The sequence below is a fragment of the Pan paniscus genome, chromosome 3, assembly GCF_029289425.2.
Source record: "Pan paniscus chromosome 3, NHGRI_mPanPan1-v2.0_pri, whole genome shotgun sequence".
NCBI classification, from domain to species: Eukaryota; Metazoa; Chordata; class Mammalia; order Primates; family Hominidae; genus Pan; species Pan paniscus.
The window spans coordinates 59,096,344-59,111,474 of NC_073252.2; the positions used below are offsets into that span (position 1 = coordinate 59,096,344).

The 15,131-nt window shown below is 34.9% G+C and overlaps 1 protein-coding gene across 3 annotated transcripts in view; it reads right to left on the reverse strand.

The window, feature by feature from the left end:
- Positions 1 to 342: 342 nt before the first annotated feature.
- MOB1B (MOB kinase activator 1B) overlaps positions 343 to 15,131 on the reverse strand; it is an 85,564-nt gene continuing 70,775 nt past the window's right edge. For all 3 annotated transcript variants that reach the window (XM_008961141.4, XM_034958682.3, XM_008961140.4), the window contains 3 exons: positions 13,201 to 13,334; positions 9,195 to 9,358; positions 343 to 6,516 (listed from right to left, as the gene is read on the reverse strand). In XM_008961141.4, coding sequence (XP_008959389.1) covers positions 6,439 to 6,516; positions 9,195 to 9,358; positions 13,201 to 13,334 — 376 coding nt within the window. In that variant the 3' untranslated portion in view covers positions 343 to 6,438. The remainder of the gene's footprint in view (positions 6,517 to 9,194; positions 9,359 to 13,200; positions 13,335 to 15,131) is intronic.

Sequence of the window (15,131 nt, forward strand, 5' to 3'; positions counted from 1 at the left end):
TGATTATTACTGTGCTGTTCTCACTGTAATAGTATATATTATAGAAAACATACACCTGTATACTGCAGAATAAAGAAAAAAGTGAAAAAAGTAAAACAGAAACACTGGTTTCAAGTTCAGACACAGTAGGGTTTTAAAACCCTAATCCAAATCAGTGACTTGTACAATTTCTGAGCTTTAGTTTTCTAAGATGTTAAGACACTGGTTGTTGTGAACATTACAGAAAATAGTGCCTAACAAATTTTAAATGTTCAACATATTCCATATGCCATCAATATTTCCCTTGGAATGTGTTTAGTGTGGGAATGCCTATAGCAAAAATAAACAGTAATGCAGTCAGGATTCATGGCCAAATGTAACTATTTATTCATTTTTTTCTTATAAACATTGAGTTTCTTCTTTTAAAAAAAAACAAACACCTAGAATTTAAATATTTCCCATCCCATCACATACAAGTCTGTATACATTATTTACATCTTTTGAATAAAACATATTACAGATTTTCTGACATCAGTATCCCTTTTTAAACAAAAATGAAGCAATTAAACTTTGATCAGTAACAACTACAATTTGCATAATCCGGCACAGTTTGTAATATAGTGCCTATGTTGGATTTCATAACTTAGATGATTTTTCCCCTTCTAGTTACTTGATTATAAGAGAGAAACTGTCTCCATGAGAGTAGTTCCCTGTCTTTATGCACTCTTCTCAATACTTGCACAGTGTAAATGCCGCCCTTATTCTTCCATTACTTGGCACTGACAATATTCCTCTGCTTTCGTCTTCAGAAATGATTTCTATTTGAACTTTAAGTGTTCTCATATATACTGTATTCTCTTTCAACCCAGATTTCATGACACTGTTCCTAGTGGTAATTCTATGCAGTAAAGTTAAACCTATAGGAAAAGTTCAAATAAAACATCAAGTAAGTGTTTCCTACAAGATTAGTGCCCTCACCACCCTGGTTATGCATGTACAATAATAAATACAAGTTAGTAGCTCCAAAAAAACTACTTTCCCTAAAAAGTCATTTCTGTCGAACAATTTAAGGAGCAAAGCATCCTTAAAATGAAAATGCACTAATCTTTTTTACAACCTGCACAATTAAGTATTTCAGAAAAACAAAAACTTGTGCAAAATGGTAAGAAACGCCCACCTATACAAATTTAATATTAAATCAGATGAGAACATGAATTTACAAGTAAAAAACAATTTAATATTAATAATATATAGAGAAATTAAATATTGAAATTTTAACTTTGTATCACTAATAATCTCAGCTTCAGTGAAATAATTTGAAGAAAGCTGTCAAACACTAATTTCCTAAATAAACTGAAACCTATGAATTGACAGTAAATACTTCAGAATCTCTAACAATGAAGACCTGCAAAATCAGCCTAATTATTTTCCAGTGTGTGTGTACACGCACAGTGGAAAAACATACAGCTGGAAAAAGCCAGTGATTTTACTATCTACCTTTGAGAACTATAGCCCATATTTTTCAATTATTTAGTTCTATATGCAGAAAAAGTTATTACATTTGCAAAACTCATTTTTGTATTTTCTCTCTTTTGTCAAAATGTGAATCAGTTCAGCTACAAGTGACAGACATACAGTGCAGTTTTATACCTTCAAAATGGATTATTCTCTGTGATCAGCCTATTAGGAAAGCCTTAAAAATTCAGAATCATCTGTGGTCAGAAGTTTTGTTACATCTTCAAATTAAACTTTTCCTTTAAATCTTAAGATAGCTTTACTGCTAAACATTTATCATATCATACACAATTAAGGTGATAGCTGAACAACAGTGATTTCCACGGTAAATTTTAATATTACAACAAAACTCTGATATTTAAGTTATTTAAGAGTAGTCCTTAAAGTGTTTCTAAGAATTGGTATATATTCTTTAATTTCAAAATAAGCTTAAAGTATAAATCTGTGTTTTAGATTCTTTAATATCCCAGATAAATTTCAAAATAAGGTAAGTTTTCTTATTGGTATGCAGTCACATTTCCAAATTATAAATATATTTTTGGTCCCACATCTTTTAAAAAGACATTAAAAGTTATAAATATATGAAAAGGTTATACAATTCTAAATATTTTGTGATATGTAGGCTTAAAACTCAGCATAATTAGTATATGAAACTTATTCCTATTTCTTTGTACAAAAATCTCCAGTCTTTTATTAAAGTCAAATTGTTCATCTGAGTGAAAACATTTAAAAAAAAATGGCAGTAAAGGCTGTTGTCTCCTTAAACTACTTCTATCTTAAATATTGGATCCACTTTTCCATAGTATCCATTCAATCAATACTATCCTACAGTAGTTAAAATTAAATTGAGAAGTTTTCATGAAAAGGAACAAAAATAGAAAACAAGTTCTAGAGAAAGGACTTGGTTTTTTTCCATTAGTATATCTAACTAAGGTAATTAAGGTAAGGTAATTAAGCTGAATGTTTTTAAAAAGTAAAACCTCCACATCCAAGTGATATTTTCCACTTCAAAATAGTGACATCAGGAAACTATTCTTTTATTCAATGATGCTACCAATGCTTAAAACATTCTCTTGTGCAAATTCGGAAATCATGGCACTTTCCTTTGAACTTCCCTAATGGTTTAGCTCCAGAGAACAGCCAAATTTAAATTACAGTTGAGCTGATGATTAAGATAGGTCATACTGGCTGGCTGTGGTGGCTCACACCTGTAATCCCAGCACTTTGGGAGGCTGGGGAGGGCGGATCACTTGAGGTCAGGAGTTTGAGACCAGCCTGGCCAATATGTTGAAACCCCATCTCTACTAAAAATACGAAAATTAGCCAGGTGTGGTGCTGCCTGTAATCCCAGCTACTTGGGAGGCTGAGGCAGGAGAAATGCTTGAACCCAGGAGGTGGAGGTTGCAGTGAGCTGAGATCATGCCATTGTACTCCAGCCCGGGCAACAGAGCAAGACTCCATCTTAAAGAAATAAAAATAAAAAAAATTTAAAAAGGTCATATTAAGCTGCCAAAAGTGTTTAGTGTAACTAAAATGATGAAACTGATTTTCCTGCATAATAACAAACTGCTTTTCATGGCATGCTCTAGAACAGTTCCAAAAACATTATACTTTTGCAGTATAGCTGGAATAAACAGTGCTCCCAAAAGAACCACTCTGAAGATGAACTCTTATTTGGATGTTAAGGCATGACTTATTCACCTTAAAAAGAAAGTTCTACAACTCAATATTTGTATCTCACATATTCTACCATTTCAGTGGTTATCAAAACCTGTCTCAGAGAGGGGTAAACAAAAGTATAAATGAAATGTTGTTTTGCTATTTTCCCATAAGCAAGGAAAATGCTAATATATAAAATGGAGTCTGGTGGTTATATATGTAATATATAAATATCCACATCATCTCTATTTCCTGATAAGAGATTGTAGTGTTTTATCCATCCTGATAAGACAGGCAGTAACTCAGTCTGAGATATATTATACATAAAACGTATCTTCTCCTACCTAATACATTTTATGGTGACCATTTAGAATTTACAAATGACTAACAGAGGGAAGGTAGAAAGAGACTGCAATTAAAAGTCTTCCAATTTAAGGTAAATTAACCTCCAAAACCTCTACCAGCAACTAACATGCTTGTTATTTTAGTGCAGTCTAATGCCATGGTTTTTAAGAGAAAGGGAATAATCAAGTCAGCAAATGAAAGCCAGTAGCACCATCTACTGCTAATTAAAATATTTTCACTCTTTTTGTTATTAATTTCTCTCTACCACCACTACTCCATCAATTAAAGTAATTCCAAAACATTGCTTCATATCAACATTTAACCAAAAAAAGCATTGTGTGTGACAATAATACTATGTTAACTTACTACTTTATATTTTATGGGATGCTTTTATCAAAGGATAAGAAAACCAACTGTTGCTTTATAGCTACGTATTAATATAGAGAGCAAGGGGGAAAATAATTATCTTGGTTACTTACAAATTAATTAAAGAAATCCAAAAAGAATCCAACAGACATTTATCAGCAAACTCTGCTGCAGAACAAAGCACTGATCCTTATATTTAAAAGGGCATCTTACTAACTTTCATGGGAACCAACCAAATCAAATCAACCTTTTATTACATCAGTTCTTTCACTTTCTGATTTTTTCCTTACTTGTAGCCATGTAACACCATGTGCAATGCCAGGCCTCTCCCCTAGAGAACTGCTATGCTTTGTTACCATATATACACATATATACATCTCCTTACTTCCCAGTGACTGTGATTAAAGAAATACTCTAAGCAGGCACCTGAGATTCTGGCACAGTGAAAACAAACTATCTACATATAGTGGGAAAGTAGGTCTTACTACTAAAAACAAGTACAGTGTACTACTGTATAAGGCTTGAAAGGGCAAGATTAATTTTTCACTATTCTCTCTATACTTGGCTATTGCAACTCCTTTTTTACTAGATTGATATGAAGTCAAATACAATATGGAAGACTGAGTAATTCTGTGCTTCATTTTCCTATATAGACAAGATTCAAAATCACCTCACAAATTTTATTTCTGAATCAACCCATAATGATTCATATTATCTATCTGAATACAAAAAGATTTAAGGAAATTAACTAGCTCTGACTGCAGTTTATAAATAAGCTTTACCAATAAATGTCCAAGATATTTAACTCTGCCAGGCTTTCCTGTTACTTCTACTGTTGGTACTTGGTAAATAATTGCTAGAAATGAAGTGGAGAAAAAGGCAGTTTCTAGTCAACATAATTGTAATGGCATTAAATTGTATCACTGCTCTACTTTAATGGCAAAACAAATTCATTTAATTTTAGATTCTTTTCTACTGAGTGTTTTTAATCTATACTATTTCAGAGCAAGCATTTCTTCCTAGATGTGAAAAAGGTGTATGTTTCAACTGAAGGAAGAATATATATTTCTAACTGAAGAAAGATTTATCGAAAATGACAAAACTAAAACTGGATTTCTAAAAAGGGTATTTTCTAGAATAAAACTGAAGTGGAAAAATTAATATTTATTCTAAAAACTAAGTTTCTGAAATTGTTATTTATGGTAATAATTCACTAGAAAGTCATGGCGAATAAAATTTAGAAGTTAATAACTACTGAATTAGCATTTTTCATTATCTAATACTGCTGCAAAGAAAAACATTTCCTTTCATGGTGGAAAAACCAGAAGTCAGAATGCTTCAAACTGGACCTATAATAACCAAAGAAGGTATGGTATCATCTTAAAATGACAGGCAAACATCAGCTCCATTCACTGAATGGAAATGCTAAGAAGTGATCAATTTCCCCCAACAGTCCTTAAATTCCATGTTTAATGTCTGTACCTAAAATTAATAATTTATTTTTAACTTCTCATGGAAGTTGATTCCTAAAAGGAAGTCTCTAAGACTTTGTTTATAAGTAATTGATTAAAATCTTCATGCCATTCTATTCAAAGGTTTTCAGACAAAACTTTCTAGAACTTGACTCCCCATCCCTAACTCCTCATACATACGAACATCTCCATGCCCCCAGCCAAATACACATTCCTATCCCCTCCTCTTCAAAGTAGAAGGGAATTCTGCAGACTTACGGCTCATTTGGCAATTACTAGGAAACCTCACAGTTCAGCATCACCTCTGAAGATGGCAATCCTATATATAACCTGAATTTTTACATCTACAGTGCAGTTAACATGTAGAAAGAAGCCAAAATGTAATACATTTCAACATCCTCAAGTTTCAGTATCACAGATATCAAGAGGTGGGAAAAGACCTGCTTGTAGAGCTTTAAGCATTGTTGAACGTAATATATTACCATCAATATAAAAAATAATTAAGAAATATTTTTTATGTTCTACATGCATACCTTTACAAATTCTGTTTCTTCAAAGCAGTAAAGGCTGGAAATCACCATTTTAGGTAAACTATGGCTTTTATCATAGATATTTTACAACATGCACCAGTAAGTGCCCTGGGTAGTAATCCTAATATTGTTTCAAGCCCTGTTCAGTTCTATATCTATGTTTTGCACCTCAGAAGTGAGCCTGCCAAGGCACTTAAAAACATAACTCTTTTGGGGACTTCAAAAATGGGCCACAATTTATACCACACAGAAACCAATCCATCGGCAGTTCAATCAACAAGCACTTTCTTGCAGCACACAATATTATTAAAAAACTCCTCAAGTAACCAAAACCAAGTTTAAAAACACTAAGATAAATTTACCCTTATCAAGTGTATAGAGAATGGTTCTTGGCTTCCCCTAGCAATAGAATATGGTTTCACATAATCAGAATAAAGAAAAAGGAACCCAAACAAGCCCCCGCCCCCAAACCTAGGACAAAAACAATCCAGATAAAAACAAAATATAACAAAATCCCCAATACACTCCACACTGCTTCATTTGAGGAACAATCTGCACAGCTCTGCATCCTTTTATCTGTCTTTTGAGGTGAGTTTTTCAATCAGTTCTTGGAGTGGTGCAAGTTCTCTTCTATCAATAAGGTTGAATTCCTATGCATGATAAAGAAAGGCAGAATAAATAGCAAAAACATTATTTGCATCTTATTCCAAAGTAAATTACCATGAACATTTGTTGGAAATTAGCTTTTGAAGTACATAAAAGTAGATTATTTTTTTCTTGTTCACTAGGTCTGTGTCTTGGGTAAATCACTTAACCACTCCTGATGTTATGTTTTTACATCTGTGACATTAGGATAAATCCCCCTATCTCATAAAATTATTGTGGAGACTAAATGTGATACTGGATGTTAACTACTTCATGTAATGCCTGACACAAAGTAACAATAAATGGGAGTTGCTGCTTCCTGTTGAAAGGAATGATCTGGACACCATTTAAATACAGTTAACCAAGTAGACATACACACACACACAAAACACTAGCATCTCAGGCAAATTCAGCATTATATGAAAAACCAAAACCTGGTTACAAACTAACGTATCTGCAAGCTATCAAAAGATATGGTAGGAAAATAACACGAATATGGTTGAATCCACAAACGATAAATTAAAGTCCTGTGAAGAACAAATGAGAAAGCCTGAATTTAATTTGTGCTCCTTTAGAAATTCCACCCGTCATTCTGAAGTTCACTTCTGAATAGATTTCCCCTGAACTATAAACTATAAGGCTAGTAAATAGAGGCTTGTCTACACTTCTGATCTTCTGCCATGGTAAGGCATTCTTAGTTTCAATTTAATTCATTTATTAGCATCTATCATATGCCAAGCACTACAGTTAAATACTGGAGAGAAGCATTAGAGGATATTTAATAACAGGACCAAGCCCAAGATTTGTAGAGTCTGGGCCAAGAACACAAATGGGTATATATCATATGACTAAATTACTAAATTTTATATTAAGCTAGAATGTTGTTAAGTAAAACATGCTCTATCCTCCTATCTTAACAAATATACTTTCACAGCGACCAGGAGAACAGATTCAAACTTAGAATTCTCCAGACTCCTCAGGATTCTGCACTGGAAAGTAGTGACATGAGGAAAGCCAGCCCCAGGTGCCTAGCCCTCAGAAAACCTCCCTGCTTTTCCAACCCCATCCACCCTGCACCTCAAGAGGTCTCACATACAAGTGTGGACACTTTGGGTAATGTCCACATGCCCTCAGAAACAGCTGCCATCAGCAAACCCTCAGGCCTAGAGGTATACATATCAGAGACGGGACCCGCCCTCAAAAGAATGGAGCCCAGAAAAAGATGCATGGAGACCCTGGAAATACATTTTGGACCATGTGGACAGAGAATTCTGGGTTTCAGGTACCCAAGCAAGCAACAGAAGGGATCTACGTAGGCATATTCTTAGCCCTGTGGATTCCTCACTCTGTGGGGAGGGGTGCAGGCTGCGGAAGGATCAGAGCAGGTATCTCTAAATTGTGGGGCCCAAGGCAGGTGCCCCCCTTACTTAATCAAACAGTGATACTGTATAATGGACCTACCTTTAAGAAGCTCACAGTGTCCTGAGATACAAACAGAATCAGATGTGGTAAATGCTATGTACCAATCCCTTGCTATTCGCTAGGAGTTGGGAAACACAGTGTAAGATCACTGAGTCCAGTAAAATTAACCCTTCTGGAGGGAGAATATACTCTCTTAAACCACCACAACCTGAACTTTAGCAATCATGTTCTGCCTAAACCAAACACAGATGCAAACTTTAGGACAACATTTTCTTTGTTCCTGAGTTCTGGACATGGGATACCACAGTAAAGTAACTGTTGAGAGCAACAGTTTTGGCAAGTTACAATCTCCTAAAGTATGTTTATATAGGTAAAATGTGTGCCTTCAGTGTGAGGAGTGTGTACAGGGGGAAGATGGATACAAATTTCTTAAGAGAACAGGGGAAGTGGCAAAGGCATTTATAAATATATGCCTGTAGATACACAAAAACAACACGAATTCAAGATGTTTAATTGTTTATTCTCCTGATGACCTTCTCAACCTCCAACAACAATAATAGCAACAATAAAAAACTGGTCAGCTCTTTTATTTCCACCTCTTTTTCATTTTTGCCTGTTATTTCTCTTATTATTAGAGCATGGTGAGAATACTGTCACTGCTCTTAGTCTACATTTCTAAGGCCAGTTATTTGAAGACTAAAAAAAGAGGAAGTTAACTAGGAAGTCAGACCAAAGACTAATGGCCCTGTGGCACAGAAACATTCTTTGTGACATATTTTTCCCTCAGACATGATGGATAGTCCTTAACTTAAAACTTATTTAGAATGTGGTTTTAAAAAAAACAAAAGGACAAAAAACAGATGTGATATTCAAAACCCATTCCTGCACCAGAGTCCGCTAATAAAGATCCAGGGCAGACTGCAGTAGGAGAAGTACTAAAATGCCCAGGAGAACCAGTTCATCCACAGATCTGCCAAACTAGTCAGATTCATTATCCAGTCCCTCCATATGGCCTGTTAACTGAAGCAAATCCAAGGCACGACTTTTCGAATCCATTTTAGACTTGCATACCATCAACTTGGAAACTAATAAAATTTAGAAACAAAAAGTCAGTCCTTATCATCATGGAAAACTGTAGAAGAGGATGCAGACTACAGAGATATGGCAAATTCCATCCTGACAGTGTGAATACAGTATTTACCTTAGAACTATGAAGATAAATGCTTACCCTGAGCACCAAAGGCCTCCTAATCCAACTTACCTGGACAAAAAAAATAAAGTGCTTGAAAGATGTATTTAGATGTGCTTCCTCCTGAAGCTGGATCACAGGGTCAAAATGCTGATGATAAATGTGAGCATAAACCCTAAAGAGGCGTTTGAGTATAGTTTTTGCCACAGACATGAAATTCTTTGGGAACGGGACACCTAGAAAAGAGATAAACAACTCCCTCTAGTAACAAGAGATGACAACAAGACAATGAGTTTGTCGGCAAAGGGCAACATAAATTACCAAGACAAGGCTGAAAAGAAGTAGCATTTATGAATTTATACATATACCCATTATACCTTTTCAGAAGTTCTCAACATGTCATGAATGAAAATAAACTTCAAAGTTTTTATGGTATAAGAATTAGTCTTCATTACAGCCTGTTATGTCTCTAACATACTACCACCACATTTCTAAAATGAAACACACACACACACACACCCAAGATGGTAGTGGAGCTTAAACTCACACTCAGATCATCGGATTTCTTAAGTCTCAATACAAATATGTGCTGAACAGAAATAATGCATTAACCACCTTCAGTTTTGTTTAAAATGCTTGCAGTTTATATTGTACTTTTTTCTATGGGAATTACTTCATTACTACTCCAGGTCTACATTTGTCCTGAAATTAGCTGCATTCTCTATTCCATCGATTTGTAAATTACAGCACTTTTACAGCACTGAAATACAAAAGCAGAAAAATAGAAAATCCCTGTGGAGAAGAGGGAACTCTTATATACTGTTGGTGGGAACACAGATTGGTATGGCCACTATGGAAAACAGCATGGAGGTTCCTAAAGAATTAAAAATAGAATACCATATGACCCAGCAATCCGTCTTCTAGGCATATACCCAAAGGAAATGAAATAACCCAGTCATAAAGGTATCTGCACTCCTATGTTCACTACAGCATTGTCCACAATAGCCAAGATATGGAAACAACCCAGGTGTCCATCAACAGATGAATGGATTTTTAAAACTGTGCTATATATACACAATGAAATATTATTCAGCTACAAAAAGAGATCTTGCAATTTGCCACAACATAGATGGACCTGGAGGATGTTATGCTAAGTGAAACAAGCCAGACACAAAAAGAAAAATATTGTATAACCTCACTTATATGTGGAATTTTTTTTAAGTCAAATATACAGAGATAGAGAATAAAACAGTGACTACCAGGGGGAGTGGTGGAGCTAAGTGAAAGGACAGAAAGTAGCAGATACGTAAAATGAACAAGACTAAAGATCTAATGTACAACATGAGGACCATAGTTACAAATAGTGTACTTAGTGTACTGAGGCTGGGCAGTGACTCACACCTATAATCCCAACACTTGGGAGGACAAGGTGGGAGTATCACTTGAGCCAGGAGTTCAAGACCAGCCTGGGCAACATAGTGGCTCCTTGCCTCTACAAAAAACTAGAAATTAGCTAGGTATGGTGGTGTATACCTGCGGCCCCAGTTACTTAGGAGGCTGAAGCGATAGGATTGCTTGAGCCCAGAAGATGAGGCTGCAGTGAGATGTGACTGTGCCACTGAACTCCAGCCTTGGCAACAGAGTGAGACCCTGTCTCAAAAAAAAAAATTTAAAAGAAGAATAGTATACTGTATTCAGGATTTTTGCTAAATGAGATTACAGCTGCTCTTACCGCAAGGGGGAAAAAGGGTAACTATGTAAGATGATGGATATGTTAATCTGTTCCACTATAATAACCATTTTATTATGTATAATCTCATAACATCATGTTGTATACCTTAAATATATACAATAAAATTTATTTTAAAAAATGTATAAAATCCCATATCCTTTGTTAAACTTACTAAATGATGCAGATTGGCAAAACAGCCAATATTGGTACTACTGGGTTCAATGTCATCATATTGCCATCATATTGCTATTGCTCATTTAAAATTATTATAGTTCACAAAGACACATAAGACAAACCAAAGTGAAAAGACAATCTATAAAATAATATGCACTCCTCAACAATATCGATGTCATGAAAAACCAAAAATGACTAAAGTGCACATTTCCAGATCAAAGGAGGCTAAAGAGACAACAAATAAATGAAAACAAATATAAAAGATTTCCTTTGCTTATAAAGTACATTATTAAGAAAACCTGAAAAGCCCAAGTAAGATCTATATAGTATAGCATCAGTATAAATTTCCTAAGTTTGATATCTGTACTGATTTTTTTAAGGAAATACATATTAAAGTTTTTAAAGGCATCATATACGCAACTTACTCTCAAACAGTTTAGGAAAAGGAATGAATGAATGTATGTGTATGTGTGAAAGAGGCTCGGGAGAGGGAGAGGGAAGGAGGAAGATGTTAACAACTAAGAATCTGGATGAAGGGTTTGTATGATTCTTTTTACATTTCCTTGTATAAGTCTTGTAAATTTTCTAAATGTTTGAAATTGGATCAAAATAAAAATTTTACAACTGTATTATGAGAGAGAAGAGATAAGGTGGGGACACTCATCCAACCCTTATGATTGAGATATATATATATATATATATGTAATTCAGTCTTGAAAAATTGCTCTTTTATTAAAAAAGTTCCAAGTAGTTAATGCATTCAATAAATATGTTTAAAATACTCCATAACAACAACTATTTATATTGTTGTCACATTTTTTTTTTTCAAAAAAAATCATAAAATGTCAAAAAGTTCTAACATTACAGGAGCAGACTCTTAGCTTTTTGAGACAATCAGTTGTCAGAAGTTTGAGAAGGCAAAAACATGACTATCTAAATGTAAACAATTTCTACTTGATAAGTCTGCCCTTAAAAGTAAATACAAAAAAGCAAAGTCACTCAGCCGATGATACAGCAACCCCTCAAATCTTGTTTTCTTCTCACATAGCTTAATATCTGAATCTGTAAGATTCATATTGTGGGTCATAAATTCAAACTCCCTTTTGATCACAAATATATTACTAAATAACACTGGATAGAAGCCATATGAACTTCCCTAAATAAGTAGATACAACTGTGGCAGATGTTATTAGCTATCTACTCAATATCCATTCTCTTTTTTGGGCCAGATTTTGTTACTATCCTAGATATACTGATCTCATCATTTAAAATTATAGAGAGGGTTCCCAGTACTTTGGGAGGCCGAGGTGGGTAGATCACTTGAGGTCAGGAGTTCGAGACCAGCCTGGCCAACATGGTGAAACCCTGTCTCTACTAAAAATGCAAAAAAATTAGCTGGGCGTGGTGGCACGCGTCTGTAGTCCCAGTTACTTAGGATGCTGAGGCAAGAGAATCACTTGAACCTGGGAGGTGTAGGTTGCAGTGAGCCGAGATCACGCCACTGCACTCCAGCCTGGGCAATACAGAGAGACTCTTGTCTCCCAAAAAATGAAAAATTTAGATTAAAATAAATAAAATAAAATAGACGGTTTACCTTAATGTTCATGATAAATTTGGTATGAAAAACACAGAACACCTGTAAGTGCATAAGATTAAAAATATATGTTATGTATGGTAATTTACCATGGTTCCTAGAATAGGAATAACCCTCCATCTAGAACTTTCTACTGAAAGGGCTTCTTAAGCCTTTCCCTTACTTCAGGGAAGTAAGTTTATTCTCAATGATGATCATAATTTTTTTTAAAGTATTAAAAAATGCTATCATTGTCTGAAAATAAACTCAGTGATACTTTAATCTAGAATATCATCAAAAATAATTACCTTAAGAGAGGGAGATCATTTATTTTCTAATAAACCTATACTTTCAGCTAATTATGCATTTAAAAGCACTAAGTTAAAGGGGAAAAGCTCAATTCACACAGGATCACTTGCTTATTTTACCACTGGGTTAACAAACTTTTCTGCCTCTTCTTGGGAACTGCGTAACATATACATATATCAACACAGCCATAAAGAACTCTCCAACTAGATATAGTGGAAAGAGGGAGGAAAATTCTATAAACATATAAAAGATAAATCATGATGGATCCCCCTTACAAAAATTAATTATACCAATTTTTGATGGAAATAACGTCTCATCATCCAACTGGTCCTGAACCCAAGTCATCAAGTAATCAATATACTTTGGTGCAGAGCACTTAATAGGTTTCTTTATGTTGGTTCCATCTGCCCAATGATACTCATATCTGCATTGGAGAGATAAAAAGCACACAGAAGATTAGTATATACCTATACACAGTGTATATATTTTATGTATCTATATTACTAATGTACACACAGACATGTTTTCAACACTCTGCTCCTCCAAATAAAGATACATTTTTAAATACCCAGTGGACTACTTTGCGTTTATCACAATCCAAACTAAGTAGATCCCAACGAACTCATGTTTTGTTTCTATGCTCTCCTCACATGTCCATTTTTTTTACATAGCCACCATAAATAGCATTTATATTTTAGAATCAGACATTATTGTAGTAGAAAAACTAGCTTACTTCCTAGTTCTATGATGACTACTTTTGGACTTTATGGTTGTTTTTCTTCCTTAAAAACCACTTCTCCTTACACAGTACAATTCTTTTTAACTTGGGGCTTTAAATTTTTGGTTAAGGATAGAGAATGACACAGAAGCACCAAAATAAGATTAATGAAGATGAGAATGATTTCATATTTGAGTACATTTAACTGAAGATCTAAACATGTCTTTAAAGAAGGTCCAAAGAAAATTTGCAACCCAAATAAAGGTTTTTGGTATTAGCAGAACACCACCATCCTTTGATTCAATAAACATCTAATATGCACCTTCCATGTAAAAGATACTAAGAACAAGAAACACTAAAATGAAAGACACTTTCCCTACTCTCAAGGAAAACAGGCTAGTAGAAAATGCAGACTCAAGAGTGAAGATGTAAAAACAGTGTAAGAACCCTAAAAGAGGCCGGGCACGGTGGCTCACACCTGTAATCCTAGCACTTCAGGAGGCCGAGGCACGTGGATCACTTGAGGTCAGGAGTTCGAGACCAGCCTGGCCAACATGGTGAAACCCCATCTCTACTAAAAATACAAAAATTAGCCAGAAATCGCTTGAACCAGGGAGGAGGAGGTTGCAGTGAGCCAAGATGGTGCCCATTCCAGCCTGAGCAACAGAGTGAGACTCTGTCTCAAAAAAAAAAAACCCTAAAAGAGTTACACACATACCGAATTTTGAGATAAGGAAGATGCATACAGGTGAAACTCCAAAGTGGAAAAATCTCTAAACGGAACTAGCATTTAGTATTTTAGTTTCCAAAAGGTTACTCCTGCTGCTTAACTTCTCCCTTTGATTCAATTCTACCCTTGTCCCCAGAGTTTGGGCTAAATGACAGGTCAGTGAGCCTGGGAAAGGAGATGACAATATATAATAGAAAAATACTATAGGGTATTTTAAACAATAAAAATTATCTTCGGATAGGATAAATGAGGATGCTTTCTATTTAATCAGAACTACTTATACCTGAACAATAATACTAAACAAGCTATACCTGAATTAAACATTCTGTAGACAACCTTACTGCCAAAAGTGGGGCAATAAGGATGAAGTCCACTTTGAAGGTCTCCAAGGAGATATTTTCCAACACCTCTTGATATCCTGTTTTTACTGTTTAGTCACTTACTTTCCAACACCTCTTGATATTCTGTTTTTACTGTTTGATCACTTTCACAGTCAAAATCACTTTCACAATCAAAAGATTCTAATAAAACACTAAAGTTCTTAGTGCAATTTAAGCCTATTGTATCTCCTTGTTTGCTCCTCTTAGGAGCTAGAGACCATGAATGGTAAGATTTTAGCCATCATTATGCTTTTTTTTTTTTTTTTTTTTTGAGACAGGGTCTTGCTCTGTAGCTTTGGCTGAAGTACAGTGGCACGAGCATAGCTCACCACACCCTTGAACTCCTGGGCTCAAGCAATCCTCCCATCTTGGCCTCCCAAAGTGCCGAGATTA